Source organism: Podarcis erhardii (assembly GCF_964252035.2).
Source record: "Podarcis erhardii genome assembly, chromosome: 10".
NCBI classification, from domain to species: domain Eukaryota; kingdom Metazoa; phylum Chordata; class Lepidosauria; order Squamata; family Lacertidae; genus Podarcis; species Podarcis erhardii.
The window spans coordinates 43,800,314-43,826,561 of record NC_138500.1 but is presented as its reverse complement, the minus strand read 5'-3'; the positions used below and the strand labels follow the sequence as shown (position 1 = coordinate 43,826,561).

The following is a 26,248-nucleotide window of genomic DNA, read 5'->3' as shown; positions in this document are numbered from 1 at the left end:
TTCTTGGCATGTGCAGCAACAAGCCCCAATCTGTTGGCCATACCAGATGGCATCCCCGCCACTCTGGCAGGCCACCACAGCCCCTCCTCACCAAAGGGGCTGATTAACATTTTTGCTTAACAGAGAAAGTTCTCAAAACCTGAGGCATGTCACCTGAAGATCTACAAGAGGGGTTTGTAGGAGAATAAAAACCAAGACCAAGAATCAAAAACAACATGAAACCAAGGGAGCATGACTTCCATGGAATTCCATTTACTATGGAACCAGCAAAATACTTCAGATCCTTGAATGGGCTGGACTCATCATACAACCTATTTCCAGCAGATGTGTAGTCCCCCTTGAAGAACCAGGCAGGGTTGCATCCTGCGTTTACTGATTGATCCAGCTTTGTTCCTGGATCTTCCAATGGTGGTTGTCACTAGGGACACTTTCCTGGTAAAGGACACTGCACACGCCTGATTAACATCCTGGTTGGAATGCTACAGTATGCTCTACATTGGGCTGCCACAAGCTGGTACACAGTGCCTCAGCAAGAATTTTGACTGGTGCATGCATATGCAACTCCAATATTACAGCATCTTCACTGACGCCCTGCCTGTTTCCAAACCCAGTTCAAATGGTCAAAGAGGAACATGATATTTAAAGGACCATCTTCTCCCACAACATCCTGACTGCCTAGTCAGGTCTTCTAAACTTTCTTGCCTCGTGCAGAAATAAGGAGAAAAGGGGAGAGCTCAAGGTTTGATACAGCACATCTTTGGTTTGTTGTGACAGCTGGACCAGACTAAAGAGTTGAGTGTGTGGTCATCATGTTATGCATCCTTTGATATTTGTTGCTTAAATGGCTTACAAATTGGCTCATCTTGCAATTAGTGTTCATTAAGGAACAAAATGAGGTTAATAGTCAGATCCTGTCCTCTGCTGTATTTGTATTTGAGCAAAAAGGCATGTAGCATTTGGAAATGTTCAGCAGAATTTAACTGAATCAATGCACAAGCAGTACGACTTCCGCTTGCACAACATACTTTCTCACCCTCTCCTTTCGCTGTGCACACCCCCCCCACAGTGCCCAAAACTGCTCCAGAGGGTTGGAAGGAAACCCAGCATGGATTTTGGGGGATCGCAGTGGGGGAACAATAGCAGAGCACATTGGCTGAGCACACAGGAGGTCCCAGATTCCATTCATTGCCACTCAAAGCAGGCAATACTTGGCTAGATGGATAAATAGTCTGATCTAGTAAAAGGCAGTTTCCCATGAAGCTGCTATTTGTCCCATTGGAGAAAACAGATAGGAACCAATACTGTCCTCATCCCCCCCCCTTCACCTAATAGAAACTTGAGGTAGGGGAATGTCATCTGGGGAAAGAGCAAAGAGGTGAAGATGCCACACCTTCTCCCCCAAGGCTACTTATCTTAATCCAATATTCTTCCTTCCCTTCCACCCCTGACTCCCAGCTGCTTAGTTTAAAAAATAAAATAAAATAAAGTTGAGATTCAAGTGTTGGGTACACCATGTTGAAAATTCTGCAGCTTTAAGTTCTCCTCAATGCATATGTGTAGTCAGCAGAAACCCTACATTGCCTGATCTCAACAAGACATGGGAGTGAAAAGAATCGTAACCATACACATGTGCCCAAGCCTATAAAAAGTAGTATCTTTTTAAACAGAATTGCTGGCTAAAGCCACCCCCTTCAGCCAAAGTCACTTGCATGTCTTCCGGTCATAAAATTGCAAATTTGGCCATTCACCTCATCTGGTATGTCCACCTTCCAACTGGAAAATGGTTCTCTCAGGGCAGCTTTCATCAGAGAACATCCTAGGTATCTCTTGGTGGGCAAGTCTATCTTATAAAGAAGTTGAGGTGACTCCACTCTAGACATGGCCAGTAGCAACACTGGTTTAAAGAGCAGTTCCCACTCCTGGCTAGCCCTGGGAACAGATTATAGGTAAGGCAGTAATTATAACATGCCTCATAGTTTCCAGAATCATTATTCCCCAAAAACTAAGCAGTATACTTATATGATTGGAGAGGAATCCCTGTTGAGAGCATGCAGAAGTTTCTGTCAGCGAAAAGACAAGGCAGTGAATTAACCTGTCAATCTGAAAACTAAGTGCAGAGAGATACTGTGGAGCACTTCAGACAGAAAAGGGGAAGACATGCAGTAACAGTGTCTAGGTTGAGAATCTGGCTACCACACAGAATGTACAATCATGTTTTATTTTACATGACTATAGATTTTGTCAAAAGTAGCTCACCAAAACAAGAAGTAAATAGCTTCACCATTGTTGTTGTGGTGGTGGTTGTTGTTGTTTAGTCATTTAGCCGTGTCCGACTCTTCGTGACCCCATGGACCAGAGCATGCCAGGCACTCCTGTCTTCCACTGCCTCCCACAGTTCGGTCAAACTCATGTTCGCAGCTTCAAGAACAGTGTCCGACCATCTCGTCCTCTGTCACCCCCTTCTGCTTGTGCCCTCCATCTTTCCCAACATCAGGGTCTTTTCCAGAGAGTCTTCTCTTCTCATGAGGTGGCCAAAGTATTGGAGCCTCAGCTTCACGATCTGTCCTTCCAGTGAGCACTCAGGGCTGATTTCCTTCACCATAAAAGTATTCTATTCTGGATTGTTGAGAGACCTGAGGATGGCAGCTTACTATCTAAACATAGCTTTCAATATGCTGGTTATAAAAGCTCGAAAAATATTCAGAATTCTAGGTCCCAGAATTACCCTTCTACACACCCGAGCAATGAAGCAGGTGGAATTTTTCCACACACACACCCCATCATCTCCTCTTTGCTGTATGTATCCCAATATTCCAAGTAAGTGCATGATCTTTGGCAACAGACTGGAATTTCTCCAAGCAATCTTTGTAGCCATCCATTTCAGAGACCCCATTCCCAGATATGCTTTCTTTTCTTTTTTTAATTAAAAATATTTAAGTATAAACAAGTGTTGAAACATGAACAGTGAAAGTATAAACAGTGTTGAAACATTAAAAAAAAGAACATAATGTTGTCGGTGAAGCTTTCCAAACGAAAAGGAAGCCCACACTTTATTTATCAGTTGCTGCATATGTGAGCATTACAATTTGGAGCCAACTTCCGCTCCCAGCTACAAAAATGCAGATTATGACTGAATAGTGACTTTGAAGGTGTTCTCTGGGTTATTCCACCACAGCGGAATGTGCACATATGTACATGCATTCACACGCAACCATCATCTGAAATGGCAGCACACATCTTCTATGTGATGTTTATGTCAGAACAATGCGGAAATGTTTAAATAAATGGCAGAAGGATGCTGTTTTCAATTAAAAAGAAGAGGCCAGAAGCTGACCTGTTTCCATGGAAACAAGAGGAGGACTAGACAGTGCTGCTCTAGAAGGGAGAATTGCAGATGCTGGGGGGGGGGGGCTGAAATATCTCTTATGTTACCTTTTTCACATATCTTTTTCACACAGTTACCATCAAAATATTAGGCCGACTGACTCCATTTTTCTTGCATTTCTAAACTTATTAAGCAACAGGTGTCAGCCAGTCCTCCAGCTGCCATCCTCTCACACTACTGCAGGATTGTTCCAAAAGGCAACTATTACAGTCCTCTCACAATGATTCATACCACCTTTGGAAAACAGATAAAACAGAATAGAAATGTCAGCAAAAGAGCTTCATTGCCATGCTTGATGTTTAATCAAAAACCTTTTCACTTCTCTTTCATGTAGCAAACTGTCCCTAAAGAGCCATTATTTTCAAATAGCGTGGCTGGAACTTGATAGCTTATGCTAATATATTGTTTTCTAAATAAGTTGAGCGGGCTTCTCTTACCATAGTGACAAAGTAGTTCTCCATATTTATTTACTGGAGGCAGTTTAGTAATAAGTTCCTGAGAGAAGACATCTGTATCATTAATAGCTGAGGACACACTGAACACAATGCTCTCACACTGAGGGCTCTGCATCCCAGTAGCAAACATAGCCTGGTTTATTTCCATCCATTCATCCAGGTGTGCAGACAGGCAAACATAGACGTCACACAACAGGATGTTAGAGGGAAAGGGAGGTCTGTGTGTGCTGTCTGTAGCCTCATGCAGCTGGAGCATTTACAAGGCACAGAGAGAGATGGCCAGAGGGGAATGCAAGAGGCACATGTGTATCTCCTACTCAGCCTAACATCCTGCTGCACTTGTGAGCATAAGTAGTGGTGGGAGGGGAACTGGGTCCTATTGAGTCCTATCAAGTACTCTGAGCATGGGCACTGTACTCATGGTGCAAGAAAGTGGATCCTGCTTCTTGTACAGGTGAAATAAAGTAACTAAATAGTAATATGCTGAGGGGTCTGCTTTAAAAAAAACTTAAGAGGTGGGTGGGTGTCACCAATGCAACCAACTACGGTATGTCCTGGCCAGATGAAACCAGTAGTATTGTGCTTGCTGCCATAGGAGGAAGTGATTCTGAAAGTCCTGCTTTCAACAGCAGTTCTCTTTTACTTATTTCCATCTATAAAAGGCACACACATAGTGTGGGTTGCCAGAGACTGGGACCACATGGAGGGAGGGGTGGTAGGAAAACAGACAGAATACACATGTACATTCAACTGCCTAATGGCGTCAGTGTCACCCAGGAAATCACAACCGCAGTGATAGGCAAAGGAGAGTTGTTCCGTTGTCTGGAAAGATCACTTCCTGGTTCACATGGAGAAACCATTTTCAACCAAGCCTAGCAACGGAAGCGTGCAGCTGTATTGAGACACCACTAGGTGTGGAAATTTTGTGTCCCTAACAATTTTTTGCCTGGGACAACCACCCCATGCACCCCCCCACACACAATGTTACGTCATTGTAGGCCCATAACCATCTTTATAGGATGCCCCTAAAAGGCTACTGTAAGCTAAACACAGCACTGGGACTCTGTGCTGTCATTTTGCTGCTACTTTTATCTTCCTGTAGCAACTGCCCACAATTCACCAATTCAAACAGCTGATCCATTTGAGGTCCAGCTGCCTGCATATATTGCTCTTTGGAAACCTTATGTATTATAACAAAAGGACTATTTTTGTTGTTGTTGTTATGCTTCCTACCCAGTAAACCTACAGGTGAGGAGGCAGTAACTGAAGCCATGTGAAAAACCAGCAATGATGAAGCCCTAAAAGACTTTAGACCTAGATAATTCTATCAGGTTATCCATGGACTAAAACAACACAGATGGTGTAACACAGTATGCAGTTCTGAGTTTACTCTACTAACCTACTTTCTCATACTTCTAGACTTCTCATACTGCCAAGCACCATACTGACAGCTCTCTAGGACAACCATCTCAGGATAAGAACCTCCTCCTAAAGTACTTGAGCTTTTCTCCTGAAAATGTTTTAGTGAGAAAATTGCCATTGGGAGTGGGGCCCTGAGAAAGAAAGAGTAAGAAACGTTTCAGCCTGAAATTTTATTTACATCAATTCCACTATTGATGCATTTCACAGCTTACAATGCGGTCAATAGCCAGTACAAAAGCAATACTCTCCAAATGTTGTTGGATTCCAGTTCTGACCAGGCTCAGCCAGCATGGCCAATGGTCACAGATTATGGGAATTGTATTCCAACAACATCTGGAAGGCACCATAAGAAAAGCAGCGTTGCTATACATGTTTACTCAGAAAAAAGTCACACTGTGTTCAACATGGTTTCCTTTCAGGTAAGAGGTACAAGACTTTTAACCTAAATCTGGTTTATGGAATGGGACCTTAACGTGAAAAGTCCTTCACAATTCTTATTTCTAACAGTTCTCTGAATATTTTTAATACTCTGCTTTTTCCTTGCTTGGTGCTCCAGGTAACTATCAATAACATAGTAATGCAATACAAAAAGAAATGTGATAAATATCAGATAAATGCATCCTGTCTCTCCTCCAAGGGCCTCAGATACACTTTCTACTATTGCAACAACCCTCTGAGAAAGGTCAGGCAAAGAGACTGCAGCAAGGTCACCCACAGAACTTTGTGTCTGCGGAGATATTACAACCTTCATCTCAGCAGCCCAAATCCAGTGCTACCCATTCCTTTATGCCACCACATCATTTTAAAGATGGAGAATAAGCTTTCCAATACACAGTTCAATGCAGGATAAATGGACAAACCCTGCATTTCAATATGAGGTACTATAGACTGAGTTAACATTCAAGCAAACAACCGTACAGCAGAATGAAGAGCATGATTTCAAAGATACATGCTGATCAAGTGAAGAACAAGTCAACATATATAATCTCGGTCTCAAGGGCTGCATACATTCCTATTCTTCTTTGGCCATGATCAAAAGACAAGCAGTCTGACTGTGTTACAGATACCTGTACTGCTCACGTCACCAAATAACAACATATATATTCCCCACTAGACAAAGATGTCCAAGCATCTATTCTTTAACAGAAATATGTTTGTTACACTCTATATATACACTACACTGTATATATATACACTGGGTGGCATTCAACTAAGTTAAATAAAATAAAATAAAAACATGGCTAGGTTAGGTCCATTAATTTCTGTAGATCAACTCTTGAGTAAAACTTCATTGAATACCACCCACTATATCCTCCTTGTACATGTGGACAAGGATATATAAAATATCATTTTCCTCCACAAAAGGAAGAGCAGCATGGATGGGAAAACATCCATTTTGAGTGAAAATTTTGAGTGGGAAAACAGCCTGAAGAGAAAGGGTTAAGCAGCTCCTCTTCTTTCCCCTGCTGTTTGCCCACTAAAATGGGCTGCTTTTGGTTTAACAAATGTGTTCTTGAAAATTGGGAAATGTACTGTTATGGACAATGGCCTCGTTCACAAAGCATAGCAAGCCAAGCTATGGTTTACTGTAAGGTTACTAGACATCTCCGTTTCTGAGGAACAGTCTCCAGATTTACAAATCAGTCCCCTGACAAAATCCATCTATTTAGTAGGAAGTTGAAAAGTGTCCCCGGATTCATTGAAAAAAAAATCTGGTAACCTTAGTACTGGGAACGCATAACGGTGCTGGCTGCTGGAGAGTAGCTTGTAGCTGCTTGACTCCCTCCTGGTTCTTTCTGCTTCTTGGTTACAGTGCATGGCTATTGAGGAGAAATTAACCACAAGTCCTCCTAGTTCAGATGACACGCTAAGACCAACCTTGGGTTAACTCACTGTGGTGCAACAGTAAATGGGACCAGGGAGGAGGAAAGCAGCTGCAAGCTCATCTTCAGGAGCCCCCATGGTCCCAATAAACCATACTTTGCTTGACTGTGTCAGATGAACCAGGCCATTAAGCAGAGGAGCATGTATCCTGCTGTAAAAATTCCAGCTCCGTACAGGTGCCACTGTTTTTCACTACCTATCAGCCTCAGTTTCTTATCTACGAAACAGACAAATTAAGACACAGGAGCTGTAAAATAACTTTGCAGTTAAAAATGTAGTAAAAAATGACACAAGCATTGAATAAAACTAATGAAAGCCTACTCGTATTGCAGAGAAGCTATGCAAATGTAACCGCAGACATTTATTCTACATTCATTCAAACAAGGCCAGATCCAAAACACATTTTTTAAATGGACCCCAAAGAACCAACAGGTATCTATATATACTTTGTCCCCAAGGCACACCCTGACGGCCTTCGTTTTGGGAACTGAGAACACTGTTTCAGTATTTCCAGTCCTTGCTGTTTGGTGGGCTGGTGTACTTCCTTCTGCCTTGAGCTCCACTGATCCACACAGCAGACAATGACCAAGCCAAGACCAATGTAGGCAACCCTGACTCTCTGTACCAAAATCAGGACTTGCTATCTGCTTTTTCAGGAGGCTTTCCCCAAGCAAACCCTGTAAGCTAAAGTGTCCTGCTTCATTGATACGGCTTGTTGGATCACAGAAACACAAGGCAACTTCAGACATGCACATAGCAGCCTGTTGCTTCCATACAGCTGCTCTTAAATGGTGTACTATCTTTCAGATGGGCATTTCAAGAGTGTGCTCATGCATAATAGAAAGAATCACACAATAGGGGGAGGCAGATTTAGCATTAAGCTGGCAATTATATTCAACCAAGGTTAGTTTTTATGAGAAAGTTGGATAGAAACTCTATTCTGATTAAACTTTTCTCACTGGTGTATCAGCGCCATTCAGGAAACCATCTTATAGATGACAAATCTACAGATACAAACAGAAAACTGGGGAGAACTGACCCTCATTTTCATGCCTCTCCCTTTGAGGCAGCTAAGGCCTGCTGGTATTGGAGACAGTAGTGGCTGCATGCTCTCAGTTTGCATGGAAGACCTGCGTTCTAGGTTCCCTTCCTGTTTTGTCAGTTACTACAAGACATTCTTCCATCCAAGATCACCATCAAGCCCATTCAGCTGGTGAACCATGAGCAGGCCTTCCATGTGGAAGACTTGGGTTCACATCTCGTGGTACTGACAGAGCCCCAAGGCCTTCGATAAGTAAAGGAGTGGGGGAAGATGTGACACACTCTATGGATAAAGCATTCATGCACCAGCCCTTTCCATATAGTGTTAACAGGGCAACTGCTGTCATTCACAACTAGCACCACTCCATACTAATACGCCACTGCCCATGGCAAGTACATCTATTCATGTCAATTATTGCTCTCCATGGACCAATTCTTTCCCCCCCCCCCATATGAGGGAGTTCACCTAAAACACATGCTTGAGAAGGCCTCTTACCTGTGGCCTGTGACCCGCCTCATTTCAGCCCCCTTAATGCCACTGTGTGAAATGGGAACAATAAGGCATCTCACATGGTTAAGAGCACTAAGAAAGGCGGCAGTCTCACACGCACCTGGGAATGTGTGAGAACCCAATGGGACCCACCTACACATAACTGCTCTTAAAAATAATAATAATAATGAAGAAGTTACAAGAATAGGAGTAGCAACAACAAGTATTCGATCCTATGCATGTTTACCCTGAAGGAAGCTCTCCCTGGGTTACTGCTAGGAAGAGAAGCCAACTTCTAGGGGCCAAGATCCCCATTAAAATATATGAGGGGATGGGCCACCCCAAAGTTGATAAACATTACCATTCAAATGGTGCAATTGCGCCCCATCATGTGATTGATTATGCAAGGTGGGGCTTACCTGCCCCCCCCCCAATATTTTATTCAAGTTGGCAACCCTGCTCCCAGGGTTGGTTTCCCCTTCCTCTCACAGCAGCCTCCTTCGAAGGGTTGGTGGGTGAATTTTTAAGGGGGGCACCGAGGGCAGGACCTTCCCCTCTCCTCCCCTCCACCCACTCACTCCCTGCCTCTGCCTCGCTCTCCTTACCCTGGCGGCGCGGGAAGAGTAGGGGTCCTCGAAGAGCGCCCACATGCGCGGCTGGAGCCTCTTCCAGCGGCCGCCCTTGCCGTCGAGCGGGGCCCCGAGGGCGGCGGCAGCTGCGGCGGCGGCGCCCACGTCGTCGATGCCCAGTCGCTTGGCGGCCAGCTCGTCGTCGTCGGGCTCGGCGGGCGGCTCTCCGGTGATGAGGTCGGGCGCCTCGAAGATGTCGAGCGCCTCCTCGGCGTCGCGGTGCTGCCGGTAGGTCATCCAGCAGCAGGGCTCCACGTCGGTCTCGTCGATGCCCCAGAAGGCCAGCTCCTCCTCGAAGAGCGGCCCGCACACGTCGGCGGGGCAGTGCAGCTTGCCCGTGCGGTAGTAGTTGAGCACGTAGGCGAAGACGCCCGGGTGCCGGTCGAAGAAGAACTCGCAGCACGTGGCGCCATTGCTGCGCGGGCTCCAGGCACTGCCGCCCGCGCCGTCCAGGGGGCCGCCGCCGCCGCCGCCGCTGCCTCCGCCCGGGTTGGGTCCCGGGTTGGGGGCGGGCAGGGGCGGCGGGGGAGCCGGCAGGGGCGGCGCTTGGTGCTCTTCCCCGCCGCCGGGGGACTCGCAGGCCAGCAGAGCCAAGCGGGTGCCCGGCAGCGTCTTGAGGGTGCTCCGGTAGGTCTCGTGCCTCGTGCCCCCGACGTTGAGGATCACCCTCTCGTGGTCCTCGAGCTTCCCCATCTCTGTGGCTCAGACATGACTGCGGGAGAGAAAAGGAGAAGAAGGAGGAGAGAGGCGCCCAGAGGCAACAGAGCCGGGTGGCTATTTTTAGGCCGCCTGGGGAAAGGAAGACGTCGATTGCCACGGGAGAGTGGGGGAGGGGCCACGGCCACCACCACGTGATAATTGCCCCCAAATGGGAGGTAGCAGGGAGGGGTAGCAGCTTCCTAGAGGTTGCACCTTGCATGGAAGGGAAGGGTAGCTAGTTGCATCTTCAGGGGAAGGGGCTAAGCCCTTCGAGAAGAGATGTACAACCCGTCCTGATCCTACAGCCCCCTGCTGGTCTTGTCCAAGAGAGGGCGCTCTTCCCAACCTACACCGTTTCCTGCTGGAAAACCGTTTCCCAACCTACACCGTTTCCTGCTGGAACCCAGAGCTAGGTCACCAGAGGCACTTCCCCATGTTGTTGTCTCCGTTTCCCTTGTCCCGCGTTTGCCTCCCCCACTCCCAATATCCGCCGTTCTTCTTAACAAAACCCAACCCCATGTCCCATCCCTTTTGGCCGCCCTAGACTCTGAACCCTCAAGTTTCCCGTCTAAGTTCCTCGCAAGCAGTGGCAAAGAAGCAGCTCAAGGGAAAAGTTGCTCCGCCAACGACCCTGGAACCAACCTGGCGCTCCTTCCAGCTCTTCCCTGGGCACAATCCGGAGCAGCCCCCTTGCCCCACACTCCTTCCGCCTTCGCCTCTCCTGCTTTCAGATGGCTGCTCTTCCTCATCCTTCCATCTCCTCGCCCTCCCTCCGCTTGAGATGATCCGGACTCTGCCTCAAAGCGCCCCCTCCCTCCACACACACACAAACACCCCAATACAGCCAAGGCTCACACCGGAATAGAGCCGCTTCTCCTTGCTAGCAATCAGTAGTCACCTTCGTCAACCCTCTTCATCCCTCCTCACTGAATTCTTTCGTTCAAGTTGTCTGGACAAACATGAGGAATTAAAACGAGGTGCCCTTTGTCCATCTTCTATCTATTAGGAGAGAAATCTACAGGAGACATCTGGGGTTGACTAGTGATAACCAAACACACTTTGCATCCCCCCCCCTTCCCAAATCCAGCAGCGGGCACACCCTATAGGATCTGTTGTCGTGTAACCTTAGCAGCAGATTTCTACGTTCCTCATCCTCGCCAGATTATACATGCAGGTTAATTTCAGGACCGAGAAGCAGATGTAATCAGAAATGCGCTGCCATGGCTATCCCCCTCCCCATGCCATCCTTCCCCATACCTTGGTGACACGAGAGAAAGAGGCTGCTCTTCACATTGCAAACGCTCTTTCCTTCGCAGCTGCCTCCAGACTCGGTTGTGTTGGTGTCAAACGAAGAACTACTTGTTGTAGCCGGGAAGGGGGGGCGCTCCTCCCATCTTCAGGTGGCCATGCCAGCGCCCTTGACTGCCAACCCCGAAAGCAAGGGAAGCAGCCCCCACCTGCTGCTAGGAAACCTCTCTTCAGTCATTGTGCCAGATCGAGGAGACGCTTTAGCTTCGCGGAGGAGGAAAAATCATCACAAAAACATGGGGGGGGTAGGCGAGGTTGCCCTCGGCAGGGTGGGCTCAAAGCGTCTGAAGGAGTCGGCGCTGCTCCATCTAAGCGCCTCTCCACTCGCTCCAGCTCCAAGGTGAAAGGAGCGCTGCTGCCAAGGCTTCCCCTGCCTTTCAAGAGAGGCGAGGTGGGAGCTGTCCCTTCAGCACCATTCTCCCGCAATTACGTGGCAGGCGACCCCATTAGCCTTGTTTTCTCGGGTTGCGCGATTGCTTCGATCGCTGAAAGCAGACCAAACGCGACGCAAAAGCCATCTCTGAGGAATGCACCTCCGCTCCTTTCACACGCTGATTTCACTTCGAGGGAAGCAGAGCATCCGGTTGGAGAAGAGTTGTTTACCTGACAGGAGCAGTGGGGATGGCACCTAGCTACAGGTGAAAGTGACACGGAGTAGGCTTTAGAAGAATAATTCTGGATGTAGGAAGTGCAATGGCAGTCAACAGCAAGGATGAGGGGAAAGACACAAGGACGTGGCTGAACGTTGTTGGTTCGTGTCTATGGACCTCTGATTCTAGTCCTGCCTCCTTATTCACTGCACTCACAGGAGCGTTTTTAAGGTTTGTTGTGTGTGTCACTACTATACCCCATCTCCGCAGAACGTTCCTTCACAACCTCACCACAATCTCTGGGAGCTCAACATGAGCAGAATGGTTCCAAAATCTTTCTTTATAAACAACAACAACACATCGAAAAGTACGTGGAACAGAAAGATATAGTGGCTAGCTCTGCTTCCCATTAGGTAGCCATTGTGTCACCATGATCCACTAAAAAAAAGAATCTGTTCAAGGGTTATGAGACTGCTTTCAGATGTAATCATAAATACACTTGCACACACCCCATCCCACTGATCATGTAGTCCTTTCCTTGGTGGTAGAAAAGCTCACCTAGATCATCTGACATCAGGAAGAGCCACTATCCAGAAAGCAGAGGGCCAACACTGCATTACCTAATATGATGTTTTGCCCTAAGGGTCCAAGGAGACTGAAGAACAACAAAGAGGTGTGATTTTTCATTCAGCATAAAAATAGGTAGAGATCACTTGATAATAACAGTCAGAATCAAGTAGGGAATCTGAAGTCCCTTCTCAGTGCAAGTAAGCCTGAAAATCTTTAAATCCACCGTTACAAGTGCATACACAAGATTTCAAAAGCAAATTTTTCACTGGATTGCTCTACATACAATTGTAGGCAGACTACATCCCAAGAGAAGCAGCCACATATTCCTGACATCTATAAAGAATGCTAACCCTCAACAAGACCTAAGACCATAACTGCATTGCAGGTTACAGCTTATCTGCATGTTTTTGTATTTATGTGCATCTTCACTCCTCCCAATTTGCTAGTATTAGAAACACCTCCTGTATCTGTGCAACAAAGTTTTAAGCTTTTGGGGTGCAACCAATCTGCTCCTAGAAATATATAGCTATAGTTTTATTTCTATGATCTTGCAGGTCCTTGTCTTTTAAAAATATCCCTTATGAGAATTTCACAATTATGCTTATACACTATAATCACATTTACTGGTAAAGTATATTTGTCTTATTATGGCCAGGATAGGGAAGATGATGATTTTTCACCAAGAAACAAAAGAAATCTCAGTGATCAGCTTGAACTATCCTTGAAGAGTTACCAAACAAAGAAGTACAAGACAAAACATAGGAAGCTCCATTGACAGAAAATGGGGGGGAGGGGGAATCAATGATGAAATGTCTGCCTACATTTCTTGCAGCAAGGAAACTGAAATATGGAGACTAGCAGCTCCTAAAAGTTTTTAGATGATGGTGAGCTGCTTCTACATGAAACCAATATTGACCAGGTTAACTCTTACGTATATTCATACTCAGTCCATCTTCCTTTGCAGGACAATCTACATGCTAAGGAATGAATGCAGGCAAGAGAAGATAGTTTAGTAGAAAAGAAGTCAAAAGGCAATGTGTGCAAATACCACGGGCATGCCCTAAGATGTTACACAGCCTGAACTTCACATTATTTCTTGAGCTCTGTTTTGTACATTTGAAGGAGATCATCTGCTAGGGATAAAGTGTCAGCATGCAGAGGGTCGAAAGGCCAGCTGGCTAGTCCCAGCCGGAATGTAAACAGACATGTGACACGTAACAGTTCCATGTCTGCTCCTTAAGGTGGAATGGAAATTTCCCAACATAGAGAACCGCCCGCCCCCCCATAGAACGCCATTGACACATCGCAAAAGGCAACCAGGGGGCTCAGCCAATGGTGGGAGAATTAAGATCCAAAAGCTGGCAGAGATTGTAGCATTACCTAGCTATTCCTCTGTGCCACTGTCTCTTTTCTCTACCTCACATATACACATGGGGCATAAGAGGAATCAATTGCAAATCAATTGCAATCTGGTAAGCAAGAACAGGCCTGCAGCACCTGCAGAGTTGGATGGTGGTTCAAGCTGTGTGTCATCAGGCCAATAGCCACAAGTTTCCCATTCCAGCGCTAGAACATCAAAGATTCAAGAATACCTTGGATATTAGGTCTCCTTGTGATCAATGCTGGTAATTGTCCGTAAGAAGGGGCTTCTTTCTCAATGCCTTCCAGTGTCTGTGCCACAGCTGCTGAATCCATTAAAAACTAACTGCAACATCTGAAGCATGGCACAAGGTATTATTTTGTACCATTGCTCAATTGGGGTACTCATAGCAAAAGGAAAAGTTGCTTATCTAAAAGCTATATTTGTTTTGTATCTTTGTCCAAGAACACAGTAACATATAGAGTGATCTTTAAATGGGTCACCATCCCCTAATTAATTTCATTAGTGTCTACAGCTTTCTTTTTTTGGTTCCCGCTTCTGGGAGAAACTCTGGCTTTTTGTAGGCCTTTGACTTCATTATATCCCTCTTCTAGGGACATTTAAACATATTTTTGGTCCATTTGGCCTCATTCTTTCCTTCCCTTTTGTTGTGATTTGCTTCTCTCCAAGCTAAGGGATCCACTTGTAATTTTAATTTAGGCTAGCTTGAACAGCATTTGACTTAGGGGTCATCTATGCCTATTGTCAAGATCCTACACACATCCAACATAGTCAAGGAGTCAAAATCATTTAGATTCACCGTCACCCTTCCCAATCCTGCAGAGCTCTCTAAATAATCTAATCTGTTCTTCTAACTTTTGTTTCCTTAAGTGGCTTTAAGGACATTTATAACTTTTCCCTCTGGCAACAATTTTAAGTTACTTAAGTATTAGAGAATGGCAACATATATACTTTTCTGCTAAAAGAAAAACAGAAAAATAATATTTCCCCTTGTTTTTAGACGTATTTGCACATTTTTTTTGTCCAAATTTGTTTCTGTGTAGTAGAATGCAAATAGATTGCATAAATATTATAACATCTCCTTAAATCAGTCCCAACTGAATTTCACATACAGTATGATAGCATCTTAAATTTATTTAACATGTGTGATTTCCAACTTATATGGTTGAAGATTGATCGGTTGAAAACACACAAATTAAATGCATGGAAGGTGGAGAGCTTAAAAGCGCTTTGCCTTGCTTGGGGGACAAGGCCTGCTCAGTGAACCGTCCAGAAAAGTAAGAATGTGTGCGCAGGAGCTGTTCCAAGCAGGTGGTTCAAGTATACACATTTTTGTGTATATGTGCCATCCCCATGCATGATGTGATCATACTGCATATTGTTCAGTGGAAACTGGTTTATAGTTGAGGTTTTGTTGAAGCACACATTCTCAGCTTTAAACAAAAGAAATCTTCTTTTGAAAGGAATTTTAAAAGAAAGATTCATCTTGAATCAGCAGAAAGTAACTTCCTTGAAGAGATATCTTACTAGAAGACAACAAACACTTCCTTGCAAGCTCTCTTAAATATGTATCACTTTAATGAAAAGATTCTTGACATGATGTGAAACCAATGATACTGGCAACTGCAAACAAACAGGAAAAACGGAGGAACACGACCAATGAGTGACATGAGAAGGAAGCATAGTCTGAGGGAAGTCCAAAGGGGCAGATAGAGAGACATAGAGGGCCACATTCAGCCCCTAGACCTGAGGTTCTCCACTTCCATTTTAAACCAATTTGTATTTTTGAAAGAGCATAAAAGTGTTTGAGGGGAACAGGATTTTTTATTTTACTCTTTGCACAGGGCTAAACAGAAAAAAGCTATTCTCAAGGAAACATGAAACCAACTTATTTACTAGTGCAAATAACTTTAATCATCTCAGAGATATAGTGATCCATATAAGCAGCCAGAGAGGAGATCGCAACTGCAGCAACATGCTGAACTAGGAAGCCATAGCTTGGTGTGGTGTCTGAACCTGGGTCTATGGTTTAGCTCTGTCCAGGCTAACCATGAGTTGTAGACCAGTAACAGCTTGTGGTGAGACTCTGGAGAGTTTACCTCGAGTCTTGTGTTTGGATGAGACACTAAGCCAAGGATAGGGAACACGTGGTATCCAGATGGTAACTCTGTAATTCCCATCATCTCTGACCTTGGCTATGCTGGCTGGGGCTGAAGGGATCGTAGTCCAACACATCTGGAGGATTACAGGTTCCCCATCCCTGCACTAAGCCAAGCCAGGCTTCACTGAGCATAGCAAAGATGCAAAACAACTAGAGATGCAAATCAGCTGCAATCTGCTCTCTGGGATATCACACCCCCATGTTAGCATGATGTGTGAAAGGGCCAAAGAGAATAAAAAGTATAAAACAGATTAAACCACAGACCTTTTGAGAATGTTGTTAGAAATTTCTTCCTGCCTCTCTTTTGTATGAGTTTCAAGTGGACTGAACTGGGCTTTCATTCTCGCCCACAAGTAAGAGCACCTACTGATGCAGTGAGCAAGATACTGGTGTGTTGAAACAGCTAAGTGATGCTGCTAGTGTGGATCCCTGTGTGGCAGTGAAAGCTTCTCTCTCTTTTGAAGAATCATGGGGCAGGGAAAGGAATCAGCAAGTCCTGGAAGTAGGTGCTGCTGGAAGACACTCTATTGCTTTCTTCTAGATTCCAAGTCAGGCAGAGGGATACCATAATAAACATATTCCTTTTAAGAGGCTAATGTGTAAATCAACTACAATGGATGCCATTCTCAAAGTTGCAGCCACATATGTGGAGGCAGGAAAAACTTTCTTATTCCCATTTCAGAATTTACAAAAGATCACAGTAGAAGTGATATGCTTACTTGTAGATCAGATGCTTTCCACCTTCATTTGGGTTGCATTTTCCCCTCCCCCATGTAACTTTTGCAGAGAAAACTGCTTCTGTTTGGATGGAGCTGTCTACTGCCATGGAAACAGAACAATCTTCTGCAAAGGACCAATGCTGAGATTGCTCTGCCTATTTTCTGGCAGCATTTCCCACTAAAGTGTCTAGGAAGAGCTTCAGTGGCTTCCTGTTATAGCTTGTAAATTGAATGTGTTGCTTACCTACATAGAAAGGGCTAATGGTCAAGTACTGTTATTAATTGTTTCTATCTATATAGTAAAAAAATGGGAATGTCACTGTGCAGCCTCCATTCAGGAGTCATAGTGCCACATCATATTCCTGGATTTGTACATGAAACCAGTCCCTCAAACCAATATTTGCTTCCTGGATCAAATTGTATGATGGATAGTAAGACTACTCCAAGTCAAGTATGCTTTAAATCAGGCATAGGCAAACTCGGCCCTCCGGATGTTTTGGGGCTACAACTCCCATCATCCCTAGCTAAGAGGACCAGTGGTCAGGGATGATGGGAGTTGTAGTCCCAAAACATCTGGAGGGCTGAGTTTGTCTATGCCTGCTTTAAATGCTTCTGGTCTTCTTCCTCATTGCCTTGTAGCTTTGAAGCACAGAAGCTCAATAGTTTGGGCTCTCACTTCTGCTGTCTGTTGTTTCTCTTTTCAATCTACAAAGATAAATGACACTCTAAAATAACTAACACAGGGTGACATTGAGCCATAATAAATATAGGGACCAGCCATTCTAGCAGAGTAGACCCAAAGGCACATGAAGCCACTATGCTGTAGTAGATTACAAAACTGTTCTTAGGTTATGGAATAATTTGCATATTTCTGACTTAGTATGCTAATTAAAAAGAAGCCAATAGTTTGTCCCTGTAGCAATTCTAAACCTTCTAACTCCAAGATTCATTTGTAAACCTTGATTAACCAGCCAAATAGCTTTAGTGCAGAAAACATCTGGCTTGGTAGCCCTTTAATGCTTTCCTTTAATCCTATTTAGAGTACCTTTAATTTATACCATGAAAAATAAGTATTGTATTTTGTATCCATTGTAAGGTTATGCTACAACTGTCCATATCCTTGTTTCTTTGTGACTGAATGTCATCCTAAGAGACTGAAAAGTCTAAAGCTTATGCAGAATGTCATGCTTTGCAGATTAATTAGAGCACCAGTTCAGGAGCATGTTGCAGGATCTGAATTAGCTTCTGATAAGTTTCCAGCTGGAATTCAAAGTGGTGGTTTTATAGCTTTCTCAGTTGTAAATGACATGGGATTAGTCAGATGGAAAGCCACCTCAATCTTATTTTCCTATCTGGGTGCAGCTGCAGTAGGGGATGGATTTGCAGTTGATACAAACTGAAGGGGGCTGTTTTGTGTCACAAGGCTTTTTCCTCCTGAAAGAAGATTCCTTTTAAGACAACTGCAAATATGTGTTAAGACAGGCTTTACAACACAATCACATGTCCCTCCCCCCCCCCCCATCTCTAGAGTTGTATAGGTTGAAAGCTTTCAGGCCATTCCAAAATGTTATTTTTTAAAGAGTGAAATTGGAGCAGTGGCTTGAAATTCAAGCACCTTAAATCCTCTTATCCTTAGAACACTACGTGAAGTCAGCCATTTAAGCTTCAAGTTGCCAAATCTCAGGTACTTTTTTCTGGTTTCTGAAACACTGTGGGAAGGGGTAGGGATTAATTGAACCCGAGTGCGGGCATGTTTACTGGATTCACATATACCACATGCAGTTGTCTCTAGTGCTCCTATGTAAACACGGTCATAAAACAAAAATAATTCAGTAGCAAAAACCTTTGTATCAGCTTGATTACAGGATTTAATTTGTGTCGAGGAAAATAGCAGGATCTCGGAATTAGACTGATCTCTAAAGAGTATTAAGGATTCACTTAATAAAGTTTGAAACAGAATAAAATATTGCTGCCTCAGCCAATTAAGCTATTTAACTCGCACTTTACTACAATGGAATCTTCTCCTCACATCACAATGGATATTTGTTGAAAAGTGACTAAGCTGCGTCATGTGATGGGGTCCTTCAGATAGTCCTTATCCCTCTCTGTACCGTTCCACACCCTATGGGTCACAAGGTAAGAAAATTAGCACATGTCTTCACCATTTTCACTGGAATTAAACCAAACATGGATTGGCAGCTGCCATCTCCCACTGATTTCTGAGTACCAAGACCGTCCAATATTGCTGGGAGGAAAGAAAACATTTGAATAGAAAACAGAGTCACAGAATCATAGAATCTTAGGAGTTGGAAGGGACCACAAATGTCATCTAGTCCAACCCCCTGCAATGCAGGAATCTCAACGAAAGCATCCATGACAGATGGCCATTCACTATGCTTAAAAATCTCTAAGGAAGGACAGTCCACAACCTCAGTTCCATGGTCAAACAGCTCTTACTGTCAGAAAGTTCTTCCTGATGTTTAGTCAAAATCTCATTTCTTGCAACTTGAATCCATTGCTTTGAGCCATACTCCCCAGAGCAGGAGAAAACAAGCTTGCTCCATCTTCTATGTGCCAGCTCTTTAGATATTTGAAGGTGGCTATCATAGCTCCTCTCATCAGTCTCAAAACTTAATTTTTTTCATCTCCGCCAAGCTAAGCAGTTGGCCCCTTATCTCTCTCGCCCTGACCTAGCCACTGTGATCCACGCGACGGTCACCTCCAGACTGGATTATTGTAACTCGCTCTACGTGGGGCTGCCCTTGAGACTGACCCAGAAACTCCAGTGGGTGCAGAATGCCGCGGCGAGACTCCTTATGGGGTCTTCGCTGCGAGATCACATTCATCCGGTACTATACCAGCTGCACTGGCTCCCAGTGGAGTACAGGATCAGGTTTAAGGTGCTGGTTTTAACCTTTAAAGCCCTATACGGCCTAGGACCCTCGTACCTATGGGAGCGCCTCTCCTGGTATGCCCCACAGAGGAACCTACGGTCTGCAAATAAAAACATCCTGAAGGTCCCAGGCCTCAGAGAGGTTAGGCTGGCCTCAACTAGAGCCAGGGCTTTCTCGGCTGCGGCTCCAATCTGGTGGAACGCTCTGTCACAAGAGACTAGGGCCCTGCGGGACCTGACATCTTTCCGCAGGGCCTGCAAGACAGAGTTGTTCCACCAGGCCTTTGGTCAAGGCACAGCCTGACTCCCTCCTCTAGCATCCTGCACAGAATTTTGCTTAACGGTTGCCATTAATTTGATTTTAATTAATTTTTATAATGAAATGTTTTTAGGATGTTGGATTATTTGATTGTTTGATTGTTGTTAGCCGCCCTGAGCCCAGCTTCAGCTGGGGAGGGCGGGATATAAATAAAATTTATTATTATTATTATTATTATTATTATTATTATTATTAGCCAAAATGTGGATTTACTGAATGAGGACCTAATAAGATATTTTATCAATGCAGTTGGGGTAATCATAGCTAGGACCTCAAAAGAGCTATCAGGAGGCACATTAGAGGCATGGTACCACCTAGTGTGGCATATAGTGTTTAGGAAAATATTGCCCAGATCTCCTGAATTGAATATCCTGCTTTCATTTTAGTTTTAATGGTTTTTAACTGTTTTAACTGTTATGCTGTTTTAATGAGCTTTCATATTTTATATTTTAATTATGGATATTTTAATGTAGTTGTATTTTAATTACAGGTAACTGTATTCTTCATTTTATTCTTGTTATTTTGTTCTTGGATTTTATTTATGAACTGCCTTGATATTTGTTCTTGAAATGAAAGGTGGGATAACATAATAAAACAGGCCAACACTTGCATGCATAGTAAACATCCATAGTTTAATGCTATAGTTTAATATATAATAGTTTAATGCTACATAATTAAAAATGAAATTTGGTTATGAAAAGTCTCTAACATTAAATTGCATATTTCACATAACAAGCTTACCAAGGTTTTTTACTGCATAAAAATAATAAATCTCTTCAGCATCAATATAATCTGTATTTCAAAGGCACAATTTAAAGACATAATATTAGTGGGATGATTAAAAAAATGTGCGCATTAAGATCAAATAAGCTGTTCTCTACCTTTTTAGTAAAAGCAAACCAACACCCAACCAAAATAATGGCAGATCATAACAATGGAATATATGAAAACCATATACCCATCAACCAAGGCATTTATTTATTTATTTTAAAGCATGTTTATAACCTCTTTCTTTCTTTCTCTCTCTTTCTCTCTATAAAATCTCAAAGTGGTATACAACTCAGTTAAAACATAACAGATGAGATCATATAAAATTACAACCATTTTCAGTAATCACAATAAAACAAATCTTCAGTAAGTGTTGTCATGTGCTGTCAATGTAACAACCACTACCACAATCAGGAAAGCACATGGGTGAAGAAGTAAAATATACAATGAGTTCTAGAAATAGCTAAGAAATTGATGTGTTTTCAAAACGTTATTTTATAAAAGTACAATGCTTCAATTAGAACTCACTTTTCAGATAAAATTTGCAGTTAACAAGAAATGTAGCTGCTGCTATGAGATGCATGTCAGTCTTACCATGGGCAACTTCTAAAATGTTGTAAGAGCACATCTGCATATAACTTTCCATGCTATTGGGTTTGTACTTAAGGAAAAACATAGGAAGCACCTGGGAAAACCACTGAAAGAGTTGTTGATACATTTTGTAGTGTGATCTGTCAGAAACTGGTAGGGAATTGCAATAGTATCAGCCTTTCTGGTAATAAGCCTTTTAAAAGCACTTCTAAATCTATAGAGACTTACTAGAAACAGTCATTGTATAGTGGTTGCATACAATCACTTAAAAAAATTAACTATATTGATCAAACCTGTAACTTCCTCTCTCATATCTCCTTTTACTCCGTTCCGATTTAACAAAACACACAGTTTCCTTATCTAGGATGTAGTCTTAATAAGAGTTTTCAGAGGCAGGAAAATATTCTGAAATTGTACCAAAACACAGCTTTCATATTAAGAATATTCAGAGTGTAAAAGTGTAAAGTTCAAAAGAGATGAACAAACAACATTCTAAAAAATTACTGAAATATCTTCAGACTATTCAGGCTAATTTGAGACATTTTCATGCAAGACGTTAACATGTTTCAAATTCTGGTAGTGCTTCCCACCTAGACGTTTACACTAAATACCCCAGGGGTTCCTTAATGTGTTAACAAAATCTTCATCATCCAAAATTCCAATACTTAATCCTTCATAATAGTCCTCAAACTCACAGAATGACACTTCATTAGCATTGCTGCAGGCATCCTCCAGAGTTTCCAGAAATGAAGATCTAATTTCTTCTTCTGTTGCATCACCTGTTAAAATATTGCTTATTATTAAAGACATTAGCAGGGATGCCAAGAGAGCAAAAAAAATAAACAAAATCAAAATCCATGTGTCATTGTTATTAAAAGTACGATAAGAATTTAACATAAAGGGATTTCTTAAGTGAAAATTGCAGGAGGCAAACCAAGGCAGGAGAAGGTCAAAGGGAATTTTATCTCAGTTTTTTTTTTAGTCTTTCATTATCCCAATCTGTAGATATGAATGAGGAAATTAAACAAAGCAATATTGTTCAATAGTATGGATTTGAAGAATTCTTGATAAATATACACAGAATAGTGGCTTGGAAGTTACCAGCCATCATTGCTATGTCCATGATATAACCATTTTTCAAACCCATTTTACACCATATTTTTTCTAAATTAAATAAACCAAGAAAGTAAGAAAGAATCACTACCCTGTTTTCAATATCACAATGATTATAATTAATACTCATATTCATATTTCAGACAATATTTTCAAGTTCAATTATCACAAATTAAACCTTAGTTGCTGTTAAAAGCACTGGAGCAGGATAGTCCATTTTTTGAGTCGGTTGGTAACTTTATTATCAAAATGTAAGGCAAGCCATTCAAATAAGATGTGAATTGTTGACAAGAAGATGCTAGCTCCCCTCTTTCCCACATTCCCAAAGTGTGACTAAAATGGGTCAGAAAGCAAGGCATCTACTCCTTTCAATCACTATCAACCCAAAGCAAAAAGCTTTGAGCGCTTCTCCCTGGGTTGTTACATCAGTATTGAGGGGGCTGGGAATTTGATCACAGAGTTTCTGTATACTTTGTGAGTCTTCTTCATACCTTTTCAGACTATACGATGGACACAGTATTGACCACTCGCCTTGGGATAAATGAGCACATGTTAATTTTTTGTCACGTGTTCAGCAGAGTTCATTACAGCTTATTGTGGTACCAAAAGGTTGTAATGGTATCTGTTCAAAGATATGTACGTGGAAATCTGGTACTTAATCAAAACAAGTATTCCCCCCCCAATGGACAAACTTAGGCATCCACAAATAGCCTTTGTGACCAGTCATTAATTGTTGTAACCTCAGTCCCTCCCATCCTGTGGCACATCTTAGAAGTCCTAAGGGAGCACCAGCCTCTTATTCCAGTTAGGCCAAGAGAATGCAGTTGTGGCAAAAAAACCCCACAACCACCTTTTGCTATTTACACCAAAACAGGGCACACAATATGACTGACTCGCCCTGCCTTCCCCACAAGTTCAGAGAGGTCAGAATAGACATCGTCCTTTCACTTTGTGTTGTTGTGCTAGTCAGAAGAAGTAGGATAGTGTCAGAGCTGCCCGAGGTCCCAGCTCACAAAGGACCAACGCCAGTTCGTTGTTCTATACAAAAGTCTTTATTGAAGTTCAGTTTCGATTTCAAAGCCGTGGCGCGCAGCTCTACGTCTCAAACCCTAGACCGCTGAAGCTCTGTCTGAATCTCCTCCCCCCAGACACCAGTTTAAGACTCTAGCCTTGCTCCACCTCTTCCTTTGCTCTTTCCTCCTCTGGGTCCGCCTGTCCGCTGGGGTCTTGCCGTTTCTAGACTCTTCTGATGCTGAGTCCCCTGAGTCTTCCCCCTGCCTCCAGCGGGCTTTAGGACCTGGTTCCCAATCCGGGTTCTCTGCTGTCCCGCGCGCCTGTACATTCGAACTTGGCGCCCGCGCCCAGCCGGCAACCTTCCTCCTGACCGTTACACTGCTCCTGTCACTGCTTCCCCCTTCGGGGCAGCTAGCTGGACCTGACTCCCCCTCCGTTCCCTCACTCTCCAATAGAGGCGTGGTCAGCCCTGACTCATCTTCTCTCCCTGCTGGAGGAGACGCTGGCCCTGATACATGGGACTCTTCCCCCCCACTACGCTCTGGTGGGGGAGCTGGTCCTGATCCCCCGCTGCTGCTTTGGGAGTCCCCACTGGCCCCTTGCTTCTGGTGCGTCCCCCCTGGGACCCCCCTTGCCCTGGCCATCGGCGCCCCCCTCTGGGAATCTTCTGATTCGCTGGAGAAGCTCATGGAATCTCTCGGGCCACTGTCATACTCCCCTACGCTGCCCTCAGATTCTTCCCCTTCGCTCTCCATTTTCTCTCTCCCCTGTGCCTCTGCTCCTGAGCCCCTGACATCCATCCCCCCCTCGAAGCCCCCCCTTCCCCCCTCCCCCTCTTCGGGTGCGGGTTCCAGGTGCTCCAGTGCTGTGGGGGTGAGTGCGGGATACAGTTATTCCCCCCTGGTGTGCAGCCAGCCAGCTTGATCCGGCCAGTCCGTAATGGGCTCGTCGACGTCGATCTCCTCTGCTTCCATCTCTCTGCAGCTGTGCTCGAACCCAGGATCCTCCCCCAACACGTCCATGTCCCTCTCTCCCCCTGTTGCCTCGGGGGATGCTGCCTGTAAGGGCCCCCTCAGCAGTTCCCTGCTCCACCCCACATCCGGTTGATCGTCCCACCAATAAGAGCGGTCTGTGGAAAACCCCGAGAGTGATCCCTCTGGGGAGCGTGTGTCGGGCGCTGGTTCCTCATCTGATGAGAACCCCTGGAACGTGCTGGCTGAAAGTGTGGGTGTGAAAAGATAGTCGTCGAAAAAATCTGCCGGCATAGGTCTGTGTGGGAAGAGTTCATGGAACTCGTCTTTGAGGTAGTGCTCCTCCACGGCATAGTACGGTACCCACCTGTTGGCGCTGGCCGTGGTACCTTCCCTGGCGAGGAGATATTCAACCCCCTCTTCCCCCCATCTCAAGTCTAAAATCTCCGTGACCTCGTTGAGTGGCGCCGCCCTCGGTGACCCCCCCCCTGTTGGCGATTTGCTGAGTGGGTCTGGTGCGTTCCCTGGCGCCTGAAACCTGTGGGGTTCCTTGTAGGGTGTGAGCACTGATCTATGAAAGACCGGGTGCATTCTGGAGTCCTCCGGGAGTGTCAACCGGAAGGCCACTGGATTGATTTGTGCCTCGACTTGGTAAGGCCCTAGTTGCTTGTGTCTGAGCTTCTTCTTAGCTAACGTTCTGGCCGGCACTGCCTGGGCTGCTAACCAGACCCAGTCCCCCACCTGGATGTCTTCCCCGACTCTCCTGTGCCTGTCTGCCTGCATTTTGTAGGCGTGTTTTGCTAGCTCCAAGTGCCTTCGGAGTTGCTCGTGGACCTCCTGTAACTCCGCTGCCAAGGCCTCTGCTCCCCGTGGCTCCCCCTCCCCCTTCGTCTCTAACCCCGGGAAGGTTCTGGGATGCCGCCCATTGTTGGCGAAGAACGGTGTCACCCCCGTAGACACGTGCTTCGTGTTGTTGTAGGCGAACTCGGCCAGCGGTAGGTAGTCCACCCAGGTCGAGGGCTGTTGATTCGCGTAGCATCGCAGGTACTGCTGCATGATGGCGTTGACCCTCTCCGCTTGTCCGTTGGTCTGCGGGTGTCGTGCCGACGCTAAGTTGATCTTGACGTTCAGGATGCCCAGCAGCTTCTGCCAGAAGCTGGAGATGAATTGGCGACCCCGGTCGGACAGGATGGACCGCGGTAAGCCGTGAACTTTGAACACGTGGTCTATGAACAGCTTGGCGGTCTGTTCCGCTGTGGCCACCTTCGCGCAAGGAATGAAGTGTGCCATCTTGGTGAACAGGTCTACGACCACGAGTACCGCTGTTTTGCCTCGCGAGCTGGGCAGATCTGTGACAAAGTCCAGGGCCACTTTCTCCCACGGTTCGAGCGGCGTCTGTAGCGGTTCCAGCAGTCCCACTGGCGGCCTGTGTACTGGTTTGGCCCTTTGGCATGTGTCACACCTAGTGACGTAATCTGCGACTTCTCCCCTCATCTTGGGCCACCAAAAGTCTCTGGCTACTAATTCCCGCCGTCTTGTCCTTGCCGAAGTGCCCGGCGCTGGGCGCGTCGTGTAACTGCTGCAGTACTTTCGCGTGGAGGTCGTCTCCCGGCACGTAGAGGGCCCCTTTGCGGATGAGCAGTCCGTCGTGTATCTGGAACTCGTCGTCCTTCTCTGTGCCTCTTCGCACCTCCTCCATCTTGGATTGTGCGAACGAATCCATCTGCAGCGCGCGACGTACCGCGTCCAGGTCCACGGTGGCTGAAGCGCACGCCCACGCTTTCGGTGCGAAAATGTGTTTGGCCGCCACCGGTGCCGCTTCCTCGAGATACTGCGGCTTCCTGG

The 26,248-nt window shown here is 45.0% G+C and overlaps 2 protein-coding genes across 10 annotated transcripts in view; both read right to left on the bottom strand.

Moving 5' to 3' along the window:
• The window catches only part of KCNC2 (potassium voltage-gated channel subfamily C member 2), an 84,886-nt gene extending 72,441 nt beyond the window's left edge, over positions 1–12,445 (bottom strand). For 2 of the 8 annotated variants that reach the window (XM_081878696.1, XM_081878695.1), the window contains exons 1-2: positions 11,263–12,434; positions 9,283–10,018 (exon numbers count right to left, since the gene is read on the bottom strand). In XM_081878696.1, coding sequence (XP_081734822.1) covers positions 9,283–9,999 — 717 coding nt within the window. In that variant the 5' untranslated portion in view covers positions 10,000–10,018; positions 11,263–12,434. Of the gene's footprint in view, positions 1–9,282; positions 10,019–10,647; positions 11,228–11,262 lie in introns of those variants that run through there. The other 6 variants (XM_081878697.1, XM_081878700.1, XM_081878693.1 and 3 more) reach the window with 6 other exon arrangements.
• An 8,506-nt stretch (positions 12,446–20,951) lies between these two features.
• CAPS2 (calcyphosine 2) overlaps positions 20,952–26,248 on the bottom strand; it is a 36,218-nt gene continuing 30,921 nt past the window's right edge. For both annotated transcript variants that reach the window (XM_081878702.1, XM_081878701.1), the window contains exon 19: positions 20,952–22,084. In XM_081878702.1, coding sequence (XP_081734828.1) covers positions 21,909–22,084 — 176 coding nt within the window. In that variant the 3' untranslated portion in view covers positions 20,952–21,908. The remainder of the gene's footprint in view (positions 22,085–26,248) is intronic.